At 39.9% G+C, this 15465-nt stretch overlaps 2 protein-coding genes across 5 annotated transcripts in view; one reads left to right on the top strand and one right to left on the bottom strand.

Moving 5' to 3' along the window:
• pvalb7 (parvalbumin 7) overlaps positions 1-2072 on the bottom strand; it is a 37829-nt gene extending 35757 nt beyond the window's left edge. The window contains exon 1 of the mRNA XM_055040884.1: positions 1944-2072. Within this exon, the coding sequence (XP_054896859.1) occupies positions 1944-1950 (7 nt within the window). The 5' untranslated portion in view covers positions 1951-2072. The remainder of the gene's footprint in view (positions 1-1943) is intronic.
• The window catches only part of ncf4 (neutrophil cytosolic factor 4), a 34943-nt gene extending 27211 nt beyond the window's left edge, over positions 1-7732 (top strand). For all 4 annotated transcript variants that reach the window (XM_055040877.1, XM_055040874.1, XM_055040876.1 and 1 more), the window contains 4 exons: positions 2107-2205; positions 4531-4682; positions 5341-5406; positions 7400-7732. In XM_055040877.1, coding sequence (XP_054896852.1) covers positions 2107-2205; positions 4531-4682; positions 5341-5406; positions 7400-7607 — 525 coding nt within the window. In that variant the 3' untranslated portion in view covers positions 7608-7732. The remainder of the gene's footprint in view (positions 1-2106; positions 2206-4530; positions 4683-5340; positions 5407-7399) is intronic.
• Positions 7733-15465: the final 7733 nt, after the last annotated feature.

The following is a 15465-nucleotide window of genomic DNA, read 5'->3' as shown; positions in this document are numbered from 1 at the left end:
AAGCTGTCTAAAGATCCAAATGTTTAAGAACATATTGCAATAGAAATAACCAAACATAAAACAAAAGGCATTGACAAATCTTCCTAAGCAATGGAGACGTTTTACAAGCAACCATGAAAAGATTAGAGGGAATTTTCACTTCTGTTGCAAAGAGGGAAACTAGTTTGGTTTTTAAAAGTGAGATTCTGTTAAAAGGTTTCAGACACCGTCATAAGTTTCCTGCAGTGATCAGGAAACCTGTTCCTGATCACTGCAGGAATGATCAGCTCCCTCAGCCTCATTTACAGGCTAGTTGGGCTGAGAAAGGTGAGCTGCGTTTAGTTGGGAATCAAACCAAAGCAAAAGAGACTTTCACCGTCTTTGAACACTGATCCAATAAACGTCTACGATTCTGTCACATTTGCACTGGGAGATCGTCTTCACTGGGATTGGAGGCCGGAGATGGTGCAACACCAATCATCTTCCTGAGTGAAACATGTTGGCGACCAAACAAGTCAACATCTCACTGCACAGGGATTTTACTGGTCACAGTAAAATAGCGTTAGCATAAACTGAGCTGACATTTTTGAGATTGTACAACTGGAGAAAACAAATGTATTAAATGTTTGGACGGTTAGCTAAGTTACAAAAGAACCAACATGAAGACGAAACGAATGTTTAGGTGACGCAAACTGCACATAAAGCTCAACGTTAGATTAGTTTCCCTCTGAAACTTACTTACAAAATATCACTTTTGCAGTCAAATTAACTGATTTCCACTTAAACAATCGTAATTTCTATTGATCTGATCTGTTGACCTATTTTTGTCCTTTTCAGCCACAGTAATATTGCAAATGGCAGAAATAACCTTTTTCCTTTTTATTCCAGGAAACGTTGTTGTTGCGCCAATGGCACCATCACCGTTTCTCTGTGGGGAAACAAGCAGCACAAAAACAAGCAGCGTTGATCAACTCCCTGCAGCGCTGCACCTCTGCTTAACTTTTACTTTTCTTATTACCCACCATCCTCTTCCTCCTACTCTCCATCCTCCTCCTCCTCCTCTGCACCTCCCTCCCACTGCTTTTACCGCTCCTTGTTCTTTTTTCGGTCACGGTTGTAATTCTCTCTGCCTTTTCTCTCTTTATTGTTGCCGCTCGCTTTCCAAATTATTTCTTTTGCCTCTTAAGACTTTCAAGCTTGACTTCAGCAGATATTCAAAACGAAAATGAACATAAGAGGGGTTTATTTTTTTAGGTACGTTTTGGCCCAAAAGTTGTGCGGTGAATGAAGCAGTTTGTGTGAGTGGATCTGAGGCTAAAAGGCTCCTTTGTCTTTTTTAGTCTAAAACGCGTTAATGGAGTCTGGTGAGCTCTGCTTTCCATGCAAATTCACTCTGACAGGCTTTCATTTCTCACATTAACGATAACCTGGAAGGTTGAGAATCCATCCACCTTTACAAAAATGCCTTTTATTGCTTTCCAGCATTTTTATGTCTGCTCTTCACCTGCACGGTTTGTGCATCTCTTCCATGGAAATGCAGCAGTCTGGTCGCAGATCGTACCTCGGACGGCCTCAGCTTCCTAACTGGATCCGATTCTCGTTTGGTTTGGGAACGTCGATTACTTCCTGATGCCACTTTGGAAATATCACCGGGTGGCACCAACATGTCATCCTGCAGCTTGCTAGTTTTTGTTTTGTCTGTCAGTTTTGGGTAGAATGATTCATGTTTGACCTGGCCTTCAAATCATTTGTTGAACTCTGAATTTTCAACTTCCTGTGCCGCACCTTCATTTTCAAATTATTTTCATGGGATTTGTACATCAGTTTCCCCTTTTCGGGTCAAAAATCTCAACTTTCGAAGCAGAATAAAATCTTCCTCCTCCCGTTGCACATCCTTAATTAACTCTCACACAAAAACACTCATCCATCACTCTGCAGAAGCTGGAAGGTGTGTGAAGTCTTACCCGTCATTGCTCACTCTTGGTGCTCAGTCCGCCTGCTTCGCTCTGACTCTCTCTGTTCTTCTCTTCTCCTTCTCTCGCTCGCTTGCTTTTTTTTGTTTTTAATTTTTATTAATCTTCTTTTTTTCTTTTTTGTTGTCCCCCCGCCCCGTCTCGTTCGTCTCAGGCGATGTTCGACTTTCGCGGGAACGGAAAGGCAGAGTTAAACCTGAAGAGGGGAGAAGTGATCTTCCTGCTGCGACGAGTCAATGCCGACTGGCTGGAGGTAAGAACGGAGAGCGGGGAGAGAGAGAGAGAGATGGAGAGCGGAGGAGGGAGAGAGGGAACGAGTGAGAGGTGGGGGGGGGAGGCGAAAAGAGTTGGAGGAGAAGAAGAAGTGGATGGAAAGGAACAGAGAAGAATAAAAAATTTAAAAAAAGCAGTGAAGCTATCAGCTGGTAGCTTCACTGTTACAAAACGTTTTCAAAAATCTAAAAAGTGCTAATGAAAAGTACACCATCCATTTTGATCTGACATGTCAAAATAAAAGGGAAACCGAGTCCAACTTTGGGTTTTTTTACATGGGAGGAAAGGAAAGAACCAACCGCTCCATAAAGATACAGGAACGACGCTGGTAACGTTGTGGAGAACTTTAAAGCTGAGTTAGGCTGTGAAGTAAAACGACCAGCTCTGAAAACCTCACAATTTGTTCACGTTGCAACGCTCCAAAAAAATCCACACTTTATGTAAGAGAAAGAAACTAAATATGGAAAGATGGGAACAGAATCAGAACTTCTGTCCAAGTAATAAAACACACAACCGAACACAACTTCAGAATCTGAGGAGCCAACTCATGTGATGTCTGCAAGAGAAAGTTTCTTGTAATTTTTTAAGATTTGATTTAGAGGAGCAGTATCATGTAAAATAAACCTTTTTGAGCTTTGCATCTAATGTAAAAACAAAATCTGGAGTTTTGCTTTGATTCTTTTGGGTAAAGAATCAAAGCAAAACTAAATGGTTGAATCTCCCGTATCAACCATTTAGCTGTGTAAAACGCCTGGTTGGGCTTAGCCCCGCCTTTAAGGACGAAGCTCCTCCTCAGAGCTGCAGCTTCCAATCTTGTGCCTTACAGAGCAGCTCCTTCAGACTAGCCTGCAGCAATTAGCAAACCCCGGGTGGAGCTCCAAAGCCGACTTTGGACCACTGAGCAGCTTTTGCTCATTAGCTCAGATTAGACACTTGTGATGTCATTTCCGGTTCCAGAGTGGCTTAAAATAGTAACAATGTATCCAAGCAGAGCTTCTTCAGCAATGATTATGGGTTTCCTCTTTGTGGAAATAAATCTGATTTTATATAGATTCACATGAATGTACAGAAAACACAAAAGTGTCTCTTTGATTCTCATCCAGGAGCAAAGAGATGTCAGAATGAATAACAGTGAAAAAGAAGACAGAAAATAGATGATTAATTAAATGAGAAATAATAATAAATAATAATAATGAAAGGTCTGATGAGAAGCTAAGCCTGCCATCCAAAATCACACATTTTAATTAGCAGCTCGACTCTGAAATATGGACCTTGGCAAGAAATATAATTGGAATAAATTCTGGTCAGTCTTAAAATAAAATAATAAAAAAAAGAAAAAAGTCAGGCAACATGATATGTTTATATGAAAAAAAAATTGTAAAGTTAAGAAACAAGAGTTGAAAGTGAGTGGGATAAAGAAACAGAAGGTGGAAGCTGATGTGAAGGAGTCAGAGTAAACACGGAGGAGGAAAAGACACTTAACCTGAACAGGAGTTCAGGAACGGATCCAAAAAAGCAGAACATAAAAACCTTGATCCGTTCGTTCTCGCCAACAAACGCAGCACAATGTTCTGTGAAAAGAGTTGAACCGGTCCGAACTTCTTCATGTTTGCTTCCAAGGAGAAAAACTTTGATGTAATCTGGATCCAGATCAGCTTTTCTTCAAGCTGTTTCTGGATTCACGTTTCTTATCCATCCATTTGCATCTGATTATGATGTTACATTGTTTATTAAATTAAAACACTGATTTGTGTCTCTAAATGCTGAATTCTCCGTTAAAATCCTTTTTTCTGTGTCTCAAGCAGAGACACATTTAAATGTGTTTCTTATTTAATGGAAACGACACAACTGCAAGATTATTTATTTATTTTTTCTACATTGGCAGAAGGCTGAAAAAGTTCTGCATAAATTTGTAACGAAAGCTAAAAAAGCTTTGATTAAAAACAAACAACAAAATAAAGCTATTCAACAAAATAAATGAAAGCCACATATTTCTTTGAGACAAGACGCCTAAAAGCCTAAACATCCAGGCTTTTCTAATGGCCGACTCATTTATAGGCCAGGTTTGTCGAATAAAAATAACAACAAATAAAAGAGAAACGGTTCTTTGGCGGGCATGTTTGACTGAAAATTACTTTGAAAAGAAAAATCTAAAAATGAAGCAACAACAGACATTAAGAGAACCTGGAGAAACAATAGATCTAGACCACTTAAAGTTTAAAATTAAAATTGGTTCTTGGCTGTTTCCCCTCTTTGAGACTCTCCTTGTCGCATCAGCGTTTCTCTCTTCTCTCGTTTTCTTCAGGGGACGGTGAACAATCAAACGGGTATTTTCCCAGAATCCTTTGTGAAGATTATCAAGCCCCTCCCAGAAAGCGACTCTGAGGGTGAAGGCGGGGTCCACACCTACAGCTGCCTCCGCTGCTTTCTGCTCACCCCATCCGGAGTGGAAACCAGGTCGGTTTGATCAATTAACGACATCTCTTGTGTTTTATCGTCGCTCTCTGTATAACATTAAATGCCGGATATTCACATTTATTGTGAAAGAAAGTCACATTCCTCTTTTCTCGATTCCTGACATTATTATTGTTATTATTATTATTATTATTATTGTTGTTGTTATTGTTATTATTATTATTATTTTAATTCAGACATTTATATCCATTTCCTTAGTATAACTAAATTCTTTCATAAGTTTCTTCCAGCAGTTTGATGGTTTTTTTCTCGCTCGCTGTGTTGCCTGGGCTACACACAGAGCTGTTACCATAGCAACCGACTTACAACAGCTCCACTGACATGTCAGAGATGATGTTCCAGTTTATCGGGATCCAACACCAAAAACACACAAACGTTTCCCACACAAAGAACAGAACATTCAGTCTGTTACAGTTTTATGTTTTCAGGCTCTGCGTTTACTTTGTGATGATTGATGAGTGCTGGTTGTCGATTAGCTAAACGTCAGTGAAACTGGACCGTTTGTTTTGCACCACTTACAATCTACTGAAATAAGACACACACACACAAAAACATTGTCCTCATGTAACTGTTTGTCCTTCTGTCTCTGGTAATTGAGGTTTGCAGGCTAATTTTTGGCCGTCTTTGTCCATTCATACAGAGACGTTTGTGTACAAGAGGCGCTCACTATCCAGCCAACGTACAACGAACTGCTGTCTCGCATGAGGTGAGACCCGAGCTGCTTCTGCTTTCGTTGTGTCGATTCAACGTTCTTGTGGGTAAAACTGAGAGTCTGATGTCTTGTTGCATTCGCATCAATGCGAGGAAACACAAATACAGGCGTCACTCATGTTTCGTAAGCTGTGCAGAGGTAAAGGTGTCATGTGCAACTTCACACTTCTTAGATATGTGATAATGGCTCATTTGGTAGAACAATGGGGTGACATTTGTGGACATGCTATGGATATTTTTCCATGTGTGAAGAAGGAGTCAGGAGTCATCTGCCTCTTAATGCAAATGAGAGACAGAATCAGTTTTCTGCTCTTATTAAAACTGAAATCATTCAAATGTATTTATTAAATTTGCACTGACTGACAGCTGATCTAATTCATCTGGGCTTCGTCTCTAGTGCTCATTCAGATAGGTAAATAATTTCACTTCTATGCGCCTTTTGAGCTTCTTGTCAGTGCAACCGGTTCTTTACAAAGTTCGTACATGTGTGTTAATCTCAGGATAAATGAAAATGCGGGCTGAATGCAAACTCATTTTAAGTCTTATTTAACAAAAACGCTTTTTATCACTGTGTAGAGGGTGATGTCACATCCTTCAAAAGACTTCAGTAGTCTTAAGTGTGTGTGTGTGTGTGAAACCAAGTTCTTAAACTTTCTTTAAAAATGTCACATTAGCTTTAAATATATCAATCACAGGTCTTACTTTTTGCGATGGCAGAAGTATGTAACGGACATTCTCGCATTAGGGGGATTTTTGTTCTGTGACTCGAGGTGGCTGAGGCTAACGCTAACTAGCTACCAATGCGAGTTGATTCCCATTCTCAGCCCGCCTTGCGATGATGTTCTACGTGTTAAGGCGGGTAACGGACTGTTCATTGACCTTGTTACGTGCTGCAATACTTACCACTTTCCAATCATCAGAATTCATCAAAATAAATCCCTCTGGGGCCGTTCTTGTCTCCTCCACCGCTTCACTTCTGTTCTTCTTTGTTCCTTTTTCTTTCATCCATCCTCTCCCTCCATCTCTCATTATTTGCTCATTTAGATAGGTGAGAGCTACGACGATTGAACCCCCCCTCTTCTATTTATAATCAGCTCATTTCCTTATCTGCTCATTATTGTTTCTCCGTGTTCGGGGCTATTGTGCCCTGGAGTCCAACGGATGAGACTGCTCTTGAGTCTTAATGCGGCTCAGCGCTCATAACAAGTCGGAGAGAGGCAGATTACCGAGTGATGCTGGATGAAATGAGGAAATATTACGCTTTATTGAAAAGGAAAGAAGCTGTGATTGAGTTGGGGGCTTTTTTGTGTGTGTAAATTAGTCAGCAATTTTAATTGATTAAAAGTCTTATTCTAGTTTAACTTTTGACACATTCAATCCACAGTGGGTCACTTGGCAACCTGTGCCTACCTCCAGCGGTAGTTTGCAAAATTAGTTTTGCTGTTAAGATCATGTAAAAAAAAAAAGTTTCACAGTCGCATTTTTTCCTTTGAATAAGAAATGCAGCTACAATCACACATGAATAAGTTCTTCCTCCTGTCACTTCCTGCTGTTATCTTCTTCGTCATTTCCGCCAGTAGTAACATCCGGTCGTTGATGTTTCGAAAAAGCCAAAAACCACTTCAGACCACAGTAAAAATGTGTCTTTTTTGGAAAATTCAAGAATATTCCTGGGAAATATATATACATATATATATATATATATATATATATATATATATATATATATATATATATATATATATATATATTATACATATATATATATATATATATATATATATATATATATATATATATATATATATATATATATATATATATATATATATATATATTGTCAAAATGCAGTTAAGTGTAACAGATCTAAATCGTAGCGCAGTCAAAACCAATTCTACAACACTTCAACACTTGTTGAAAATATTGAACATGTTTCATCTATATTACTGAAGACTCTCTCCCTGACTCTCCCTCTCTCTCTCCATCAGGAATGTCTTCAAGGTGGACGACATCGCCCTGAACTACCGCGACCCCCAGGGCGACCTCATACGCCTTCTCGACAATGAGGACGTCCAGCTGATGATCAAGGAGGGCAGGCGTCAGCAGGGCCGGGTCCAGAGGCCTGTCAACCAGTTTCCATGGGAACTGCACGTGAGCATGGCCTCTGACCTCTCGGTTTATGGCTCTGAACCCTGAGAGTGAACTCTGAACCCAGAGCAAGACAGAAGGAAGTACAGGAGCTAATGATCGCTGCTGTACGTTTATTCCTGACGGATCCAAAACATTTCACTTATCAGAATAAAGTAATTGATTGTAAATCATTTTTGTATACTTGTATTTATTTAAAAGGTTTTTGCATGCAGTTTTAGGACAAGAAAACATTTTACTTGTCCTTAAGTAAACGGGTTTGGTGTTAAACTTGTTGAGTTACACAAAAACTTCTTCCAGAAAGTGAAAATGTCCAGATGTCTTCTCATTTATTTTGATACAACAATTTGTTGCACGCCGGCTACTTCCTGTCGTCGTCTTCGTGTTTTGTGTGAGGCAAAAAAATAAAAAAGGTTCCATTACAGTTTTGCAAAATAAACCAGCTTCAGTATGGCCCGCCAAAAAACCCCTACTTCATTCAAATGCCAAAACTTTTTATCCAAAAAAACAAGAGTTATTTCTAAGTTGCACTGTTTCCATTGAGCAAACTTATTTTCAAAACGTCAAATTGCATAATTAATGCCAACACAGCTATTTTAGATGAGTTCTCTCAGGGAGAGCTTTTTCTGTTTTGTTCCATGTGTCTGATGGTGTTTGAAATATTCTCCCGCCGCTTTAGTTTTTCGTAAATTGTTTCAGAACATGTCTCACGTTCTATATCAATAGAGGACCTGTGGTTTTCTAGCTGTATAAAACTGTAAATCAGTGGGATTCGCTTCATTTATCACTTATTGTGGGAGTGGCAGATCTTTGCTTCTAAGATCTAAAAACTCTTGATGTAACTCAACCCAGAAGCATTTACACAAAAGATCCTAAGCATTCGCTTACAGTGAAGCGATCTGATCAGCTCCCACATTGAAACCAGAAGAGGAAATGTGAGATTCTCTGTAATGTTCTGGAAAAGAGCTTCAGTTCTTCTTTGATCTGTTTCTCAATAATAGAAAAAGGGATTTTTTTCAAACCAAGACTTTTGCACATATCCACCTTCACCTTGTCAATCAGTTAGTCATGAAAATGTCATTGAGTTTTATGTCTTTTTCTTCACTTTTTGAATTCCTACTGTTGTTTAACACCCTCTTACTTAGCTAAAATTAGACAGTTAAAATAATTGTATGCTGTCTAAATATCTGAATATAGTTTTGTTGAATGCTTTTTCTAACAACAGAATATTCTTCTGTAGATGTGCATCACTTCATAGCTTTGTGCTGTGTGCATTTCTTAAAAATGAATTCCTAAAGCCCTGATGTTATAAAGCAAGCTGAAAGAAACTTACAGGTATATATATATATATATATATATATATATATATATATATATATATATATATATATATATATATATATATATATAGTCAAAATACATATATATATAGTCAAAATACATATATAAATACACACACATATATATATATATATATATATATATATATATATATATATATATTATATATATATATATATATATATATATATATATATATATATATATATATATATATATATATATATAAGAAAAAAGCCACAGATATTAAGACCAGAAAGCTACTAACCATGCATGGAGGGTTCCATCCCAAATCCAGCACCCTGAGACTGTACACGAGCCGCAAGGAAGGAGGCAGAGGACTAGTGAGTGTGAGAACCACTGTCCAGGACGAAACAACTAAGATCCATAAATACATCAGGGACAAAGCCTCAACAGACAATGTGCTCAGTGAATGTCTCAGACAAAAGGGAACGGAGGTTGAGGTGCCAGAGATACCATCATGGGAGGACAAACCCCTACATGGGATGTACCACCAGCAAATAACCCAAGTGGCTGATATCAGTAAATCCTACCAATGGCTGGAAAAAGCTGGACTCAAGGACAGCACAGAGGCCCTCATCCTGGCAGCCCAGGAACAGGCCCTAAACACCAGAGCAATAGAGGCCCAGATCTACCACACCAGACAAGACCCAAGGTGTAGGTTGTGCAAGGAGGCCCCTGAGACAGTCCAGCACATCACAGCAGGGTGCAAGATACTGGCAGGGAAAGCGTACATGGAGCGACATAACCAAGTGGCAGGCATAGTGTACAGAAACATCTGTGCAGAATATGGACTGGAAACCCCGAGATCAAAGTGGGAAACACCCCCAAAGGTGGTAGAGAACACCAGAGCTAAGATCCTGTGGGACTTCCAGATCCAGACAGACAAAATGGTAATGGCGAACCAACCAGACATTGTCGTAGTGGATAAACAACAGAGGAAAGCCGTTGTGGTAGATGTAGCAAAGATGATATGCTAAAAAGAAAAAAGACCATTTAGGCTTTTTGCACTTTTATGGCAAAAAGACATATTTTAAAATATGCTTCAGTGCATCTACCTTTCAGTAAACTAAAATCACCTGCATTATCATTTCACGTCTGCATATTTCTGTCAGACCTCTCAGCGACTCTGACATCCTGACATTTCTCTCCATCTCACACCCTGCATAGCACATTCAGCCTCTCCCCGGAATATAATTATCAGCTTCCTCGGGAGTTGCTGCTATACGTCAAATTAAGGAATATAATGAATGTTATTAAGGCCAGCGCTGCGTCAAGAGTGCAGAAACGGACTGAGGACGGCTGATAAAAAGGTGGGAAATGTTCCAAACCCCTCCCCTCCAGAAAACTGGAAAGGTCACGTTTTATTCATGTTTTTTTCTTAGTATTTTCAGACGCATTATTGTTTTGAACTAAGACTATCGCAGAGGCCGAGTCTCAGCAGGTAATCTGAAACACGTGGCGCTGTAACGACGGTTCACGGCAGACTTGAGCTGCAGGCGCTGACAGAATGCAGCAGAGGAACTTTGTTGGCTCCGTGTCTTTGACAGTGAGGGCCCTGACAGGAAGCCGCTCCTGGGAATTCGCCTCTGCTTGAAGAGTCAACAAGGGGAGAGCCACAGGGAAGACAGGCGGTTCAGCAGCTCTGCACCGGGAGAATGGCAACGTCTAAAAATGATCTACCTGACGGATCAGGATACGTTGGATCACACCGGAACGAGCAGCAAAGTGCTAAATATGGAGTCACTTGGTGCGATAGGTTAATTTGGTCGGATCTTCTTTAGAAGCGCTCGCTCCTCCGAGTCCGTCCTCGGCCAGTTTCTAGTGTCGGAATCAGAGGAGGGATATGAATCCAGAGGGGCAGAGACAGGAGAGCAGAGGAAGGTTACGGAGGATGACGAGGTCGCAATTAGCGCTGCTGTCAACGGAGAAATGAGAACGTGAACTCATCCTGCGCGGTCCATCGGTGGCAGGAGGATTCCACCCTGAAATATTCTTTGTTGTTCTCCTTCCGTCAGGAAGACGAACCCCAACGTAGAGCTATCGATACTAAGGGTGCACTGATTTATCAATTTATCTGTGCTGATTTCCTCGATTTTGGGAAATCAGTGGTCTGCCAGTAGGCTATTTACAAGTACAGCTGATTTTATCACAAAGGTTGATGTCCTCTGCTCTGCCATGAGAGGTTTGACTGACAGACCGGCCAGTCGGGTTACGTTTGCAGCTAACATTAGACGCCCCACTGTTGCCAAATCAATGCCCTTCTTGCTATATTTAACGAGATTTCACATGAAAAAAATTGATATGGGCCAAAATCTGAATCAGTAGGTCAGACTGAATCAGACTTTTTAAAGATGAATAATCGGCGATCTGTCAGAAAACTGCAATCGGTGAAAAATTGATACAGCAAAATGGTTTTAGTCAAAGTTCAGAACTGTATCCAGTTGAGAATGTGTCAACATTTAAAACTTATAGCTAGAGTTGCTCTGACTGAGCTTGACATATTTAAAGTGACAGTACTATTTAAAATTGACTTTTTTTTAGCTTTACATTATGTTATGATAAAGTAAACTATGTTATGTCACAAACATGCCAGGAGTGTAACTTCTTTCATGAACGATTATTGAGAAATCCTTTAATCTCCTGTGGCAACCATTCAGCTGTGCAAAACGCCTGGGTGAACTTAGCCCCGCCTTCAAGGACCAAGCTCCTCCTCAGAGCTGCAGGTTCCGCCTCACAGAGGACCCCTGACCTTGCGACTCCCCCACTCAGCTCCTTCAGACTAGCCAGCAGTAATCAGCAAACACCTGTTGGAGCTGCACATCTGTTGAGAGAGATTATTGGAGCCGCTTCTCAGTGAAATGTTGTTAGAGGGTTTAGAGAGGAGCATAAATAATCAATTATTTATTGAAAAAATGGAGCAACATGCAAAACAAATGTGTAATTTAACATTTTTAGAAGTGGAAAATTTGGTGTTAAATGTTGAATATTACATACTTCTGATATTGTCTTTGTTTCTTCAACTCTAAAAGCTGGGATATGTTCATTTCTGTTAACTGTTAACTTCAATGTATTACTGTTTAATTTTGGACTTTGTGTTTGTTTACTTTAGTAACTTGTGATCACTGTTTGATCATAGAGAAAAATCTAATTCTTTTCTGCATTTCTTTTTGATGTTCTTATTTATTTAGTTAGTTTATTTTGGGCTATTAAATTTTTTTCAACCATGCTGTTAGTTGCTGTTGGAATGTCTTTGTGTTTTCATGGTAGAACACAAGGAGGTGCTGTTTACACATTAGAGATTCATGGTCCTGCTTGCTCAAGCTGACATGAAGACATTCAAATGATACTGACAGAAAACATGTGAGTATTCAGAGTTAAGTTGATCTGTTGGTTTCAAAATGGCTGATGATAAAAAGTTCAAATCAAATTCCAAGGTGTCAAGAGAAACACAAGGAAAGCCAGGGAAGGTAAATGTCAAACTGTTAGTGTTTTTCAATTTGAAAACAAAAAACTAATTAAAGCTCTTTCTCTCTGTATGTTAAAAATGATGTTCTCATATTTCTGTCAGACTGAATTTGCCCTTACTGCCACAGAGAGACGCTGCTGCTCTGCTTCTGCCACACGTTTGGGGCAGTGATCATGCTGCAGAACCAATGCACTTCTCCTTAAACTTAACCTGCTGCAGGGGTCGTCATCAAGAGTATCCTTGTCATTATTACAGCAACTAGGATCCTGCAGGTCAGGCAAGATGCATAAATCACCTCACTCTGATTTCTGAGCAGGCACTGTGGCGGCCCACTGTTGTCGTGCAGGAAACAGATTTCTGCGTGGAGTTTGCATGTCATCCCTGTGCATGGGTTCTCTCAGGGTACCATGATCTGGCTTCAGTCCAGAAACATGACGGCTAGGTTTGTTTTCTCAGGTACGAGTGCGTCTCACCAGCTGTGTTTCCATTACAAATGTGCACAAGATCTTGTAAACATATAAGGAACACAATTAAAATCACATGGAAGTAGTAAAAAACATGCCGCACCATCAGCCTCCTACCACTTCCTGTCGTCGTCTTTGTCGTTTTTGCCAGTAGTAACGTCCTTCAGTTTTGCGAAATACAATATTTTTGATACGGAGGACAAACCAATCTGTCCTTTATTAAAAACCGTGATTTTTTTCCCAAGATCGTCATGTTGTGATTAAGCAAATTTATTTTCATAATTCCAATTTGCATAACTATGTGGTCAATGGAAACACAGCTAATGTTGCTTCATGTTGAACTGCAGACCTACCGGCGTGTACTCCAGCTCTCGCCAAATGACCACCAGTGAGGCACCAGCCCAGTGCAAAGATAATAAACAATGAACAAACTTCAATGAACAAACTTATTTCTGTCTGGTATCTTAAGCCCATCTTCCATTATTGCAGAATATTAAGATTTCAAACTTTCGCTTGACACTGTGATCCACTTTGAATCCAAAGCAAATGAAAAGAACGCCCAGTAGTCACCGCATCGCCGAAGGCGCATACACTGATGTGCATCAAAACACGGGCTGATACGCTGGCGTCCTGCGGCGGCCAATTTTCCATCAGACCAGAGATAAGACCCAAGGTGAGGAAGCAATCACGAACGGTGTTCGTTATTTAAGGCTGCAGAGTGTGACTGGACGGGCGAAGGGAGCGGAGGAGAAACGGAGGACAAACGAAATGAGCAGAGATGGGATGATGGAAATGTTCAAAGAGGGCGACTGGAGTCACACAGATGGCCAGACACACACAGAAGGTCAATTATGAAGCTGTGGAGGAGGCAGAGACTACTTGGAGTCGCTTGTCAAGAACTTGGCTTGTGATGCTGGTGTGAGCATACAGAGTGTGTGCATCTCCGGATCACTATTAGGCGGTGTTTGTTGTTCCTTGCATGAATTCATACGTCTGTGTTAACTGCTTTGCATACAAAAATGTGGGCATCGCAAAATAGTTCTGGGATTTATATAGAAATTCATGACTGGTCGGTCTCACGACTCTGCTTTGGGTGAGTCGCTGAGGGAGGAGAACTTTATTGACGATTATTTTCAGTGAAGATTTAAAATCAGGTCACATGAATTGGCGAGATGTAAAAAGCTACGCAGAAGTAAAGTACGTTTTCTATGATGTGTCGATTTGCTTTTGCAAGAAAACGGTGAGTAGACAAAAGAAATGCTGTGAAACTTTGGTTTGACTCCCAACATTTGGGATCTGATCTTCTTTCAAAGTGGAAGAAAGTGAAAATAATGATAATTCACATTTATGTCTTATATGCTGGAGACAAAAAAAAAAAAAACGCATTTACATTGGTTGTAATATTTCCTTTTTATTTCAGTAATAAACTTGTGCCTTTTTCAGAAAACCAAGCCTTTGGAGGCTTTACCTACAAACGTTTAAAAGAAAAAGCATGTTTGAAATCATTCCTAGAGTCTCTTGATTGAAGGAGACAATTTGCTGTAAGACAGACGGCCATCGTCCTCTGATCTTTCAAACATCCACGTCTGAAAAAATAAAAACAGAGACAAATCTGCTGTCAGGAGTACAAAAGCTAGAAGCGGATATTATGTGGAAGAACAACACGCATGTGGAGACTCACCATAAACACACAACCCTTTTCTTCAAATGAACTCACACACACCCACTGAAATAATCCTGCATCCTCACCTACACACAGGAACCGTCTTCATGCTTCAGACAAACAGGAATACTGCAAATGATTTGGTCCTAGACAAACACACACACCCACACACACATACAAATAAACTCTTATCAATGAAATATAGCATTCCTGACACTACACCTGAATAAATACTTTAAATACCCATAAATACTTTAAATACCCAGAGACAACCAATTCCCTGTTCCTTTAATCCATATTTCAATTTTTCTGCTTCAACATGTGAAAACTTCTAGATTTTATTTATGTCAGTGGCCCTTTTAGTAGCGTTGAACATCACTTGTGTGTTTTTTTTTTAGGTTTTATCTCAAGCCTAAAAACACAGCCACTCCAAGATTCAAATTAAACTGCAGCTGCAAAGACTTTCTAACCCTCACACTGTGATAAATCAGATCTATCTGACCAACATGTCCAGGTGTTGGGTATAAGAGGTCTTCACAAATCCCGTAATGTACCTGAACCCCAGCAGCTTGTGGAAATGTGGATGTAAACATATCACTTTGGTACAATAAAGAAGAGACTCTAGAGAAGTTCAGCTTTCATAGGAGATCTGGAAAGAACTACTACACTTCCAGAGATGGAAGTGTAGTAGTTCAGGAAGTTCGAGCCATGTCACCGTTACTGACTCTACCATAGAGACCGAAAGAAAGAAAAGAAAAAACTAAGCTCAAGCAGAACTACATCCTGAAAATGACCCAAAACATGAGAAAACCCACCAAGGTCTGGCTGACAACTAAAGAAAATTGGGGCATAATTGCTTTTTGAAATATCTGTATCTTAAGTTTTGATCAAAAGATTTCAGTTCTACATGTGACGTTTTGATGAAACCCGGGCGGAGTAGTGAGTGGA

The sequence above is a fragment of the Poeciliopsis prolifica genome, unplaced genomic scaffold, assembly GCF_027474105.1.
Source record: "Poeciliopsis prolifica strain line A6 unplaced genomic scaffold, Auburn_PproV2 SCAFFOLD016, whole genome shotgun sequence".
Classification (NCBI taxonomy): Eukaryota; Metazoa; Chordata; class Actinopteri; order Cyprinodontiformes; family Poeciliidae; genus Poeciliopsis; species Poeciliopsis prolifica.
This window is presented reverse-complemented; position numbering and strand designations above follow the sequence as displayed.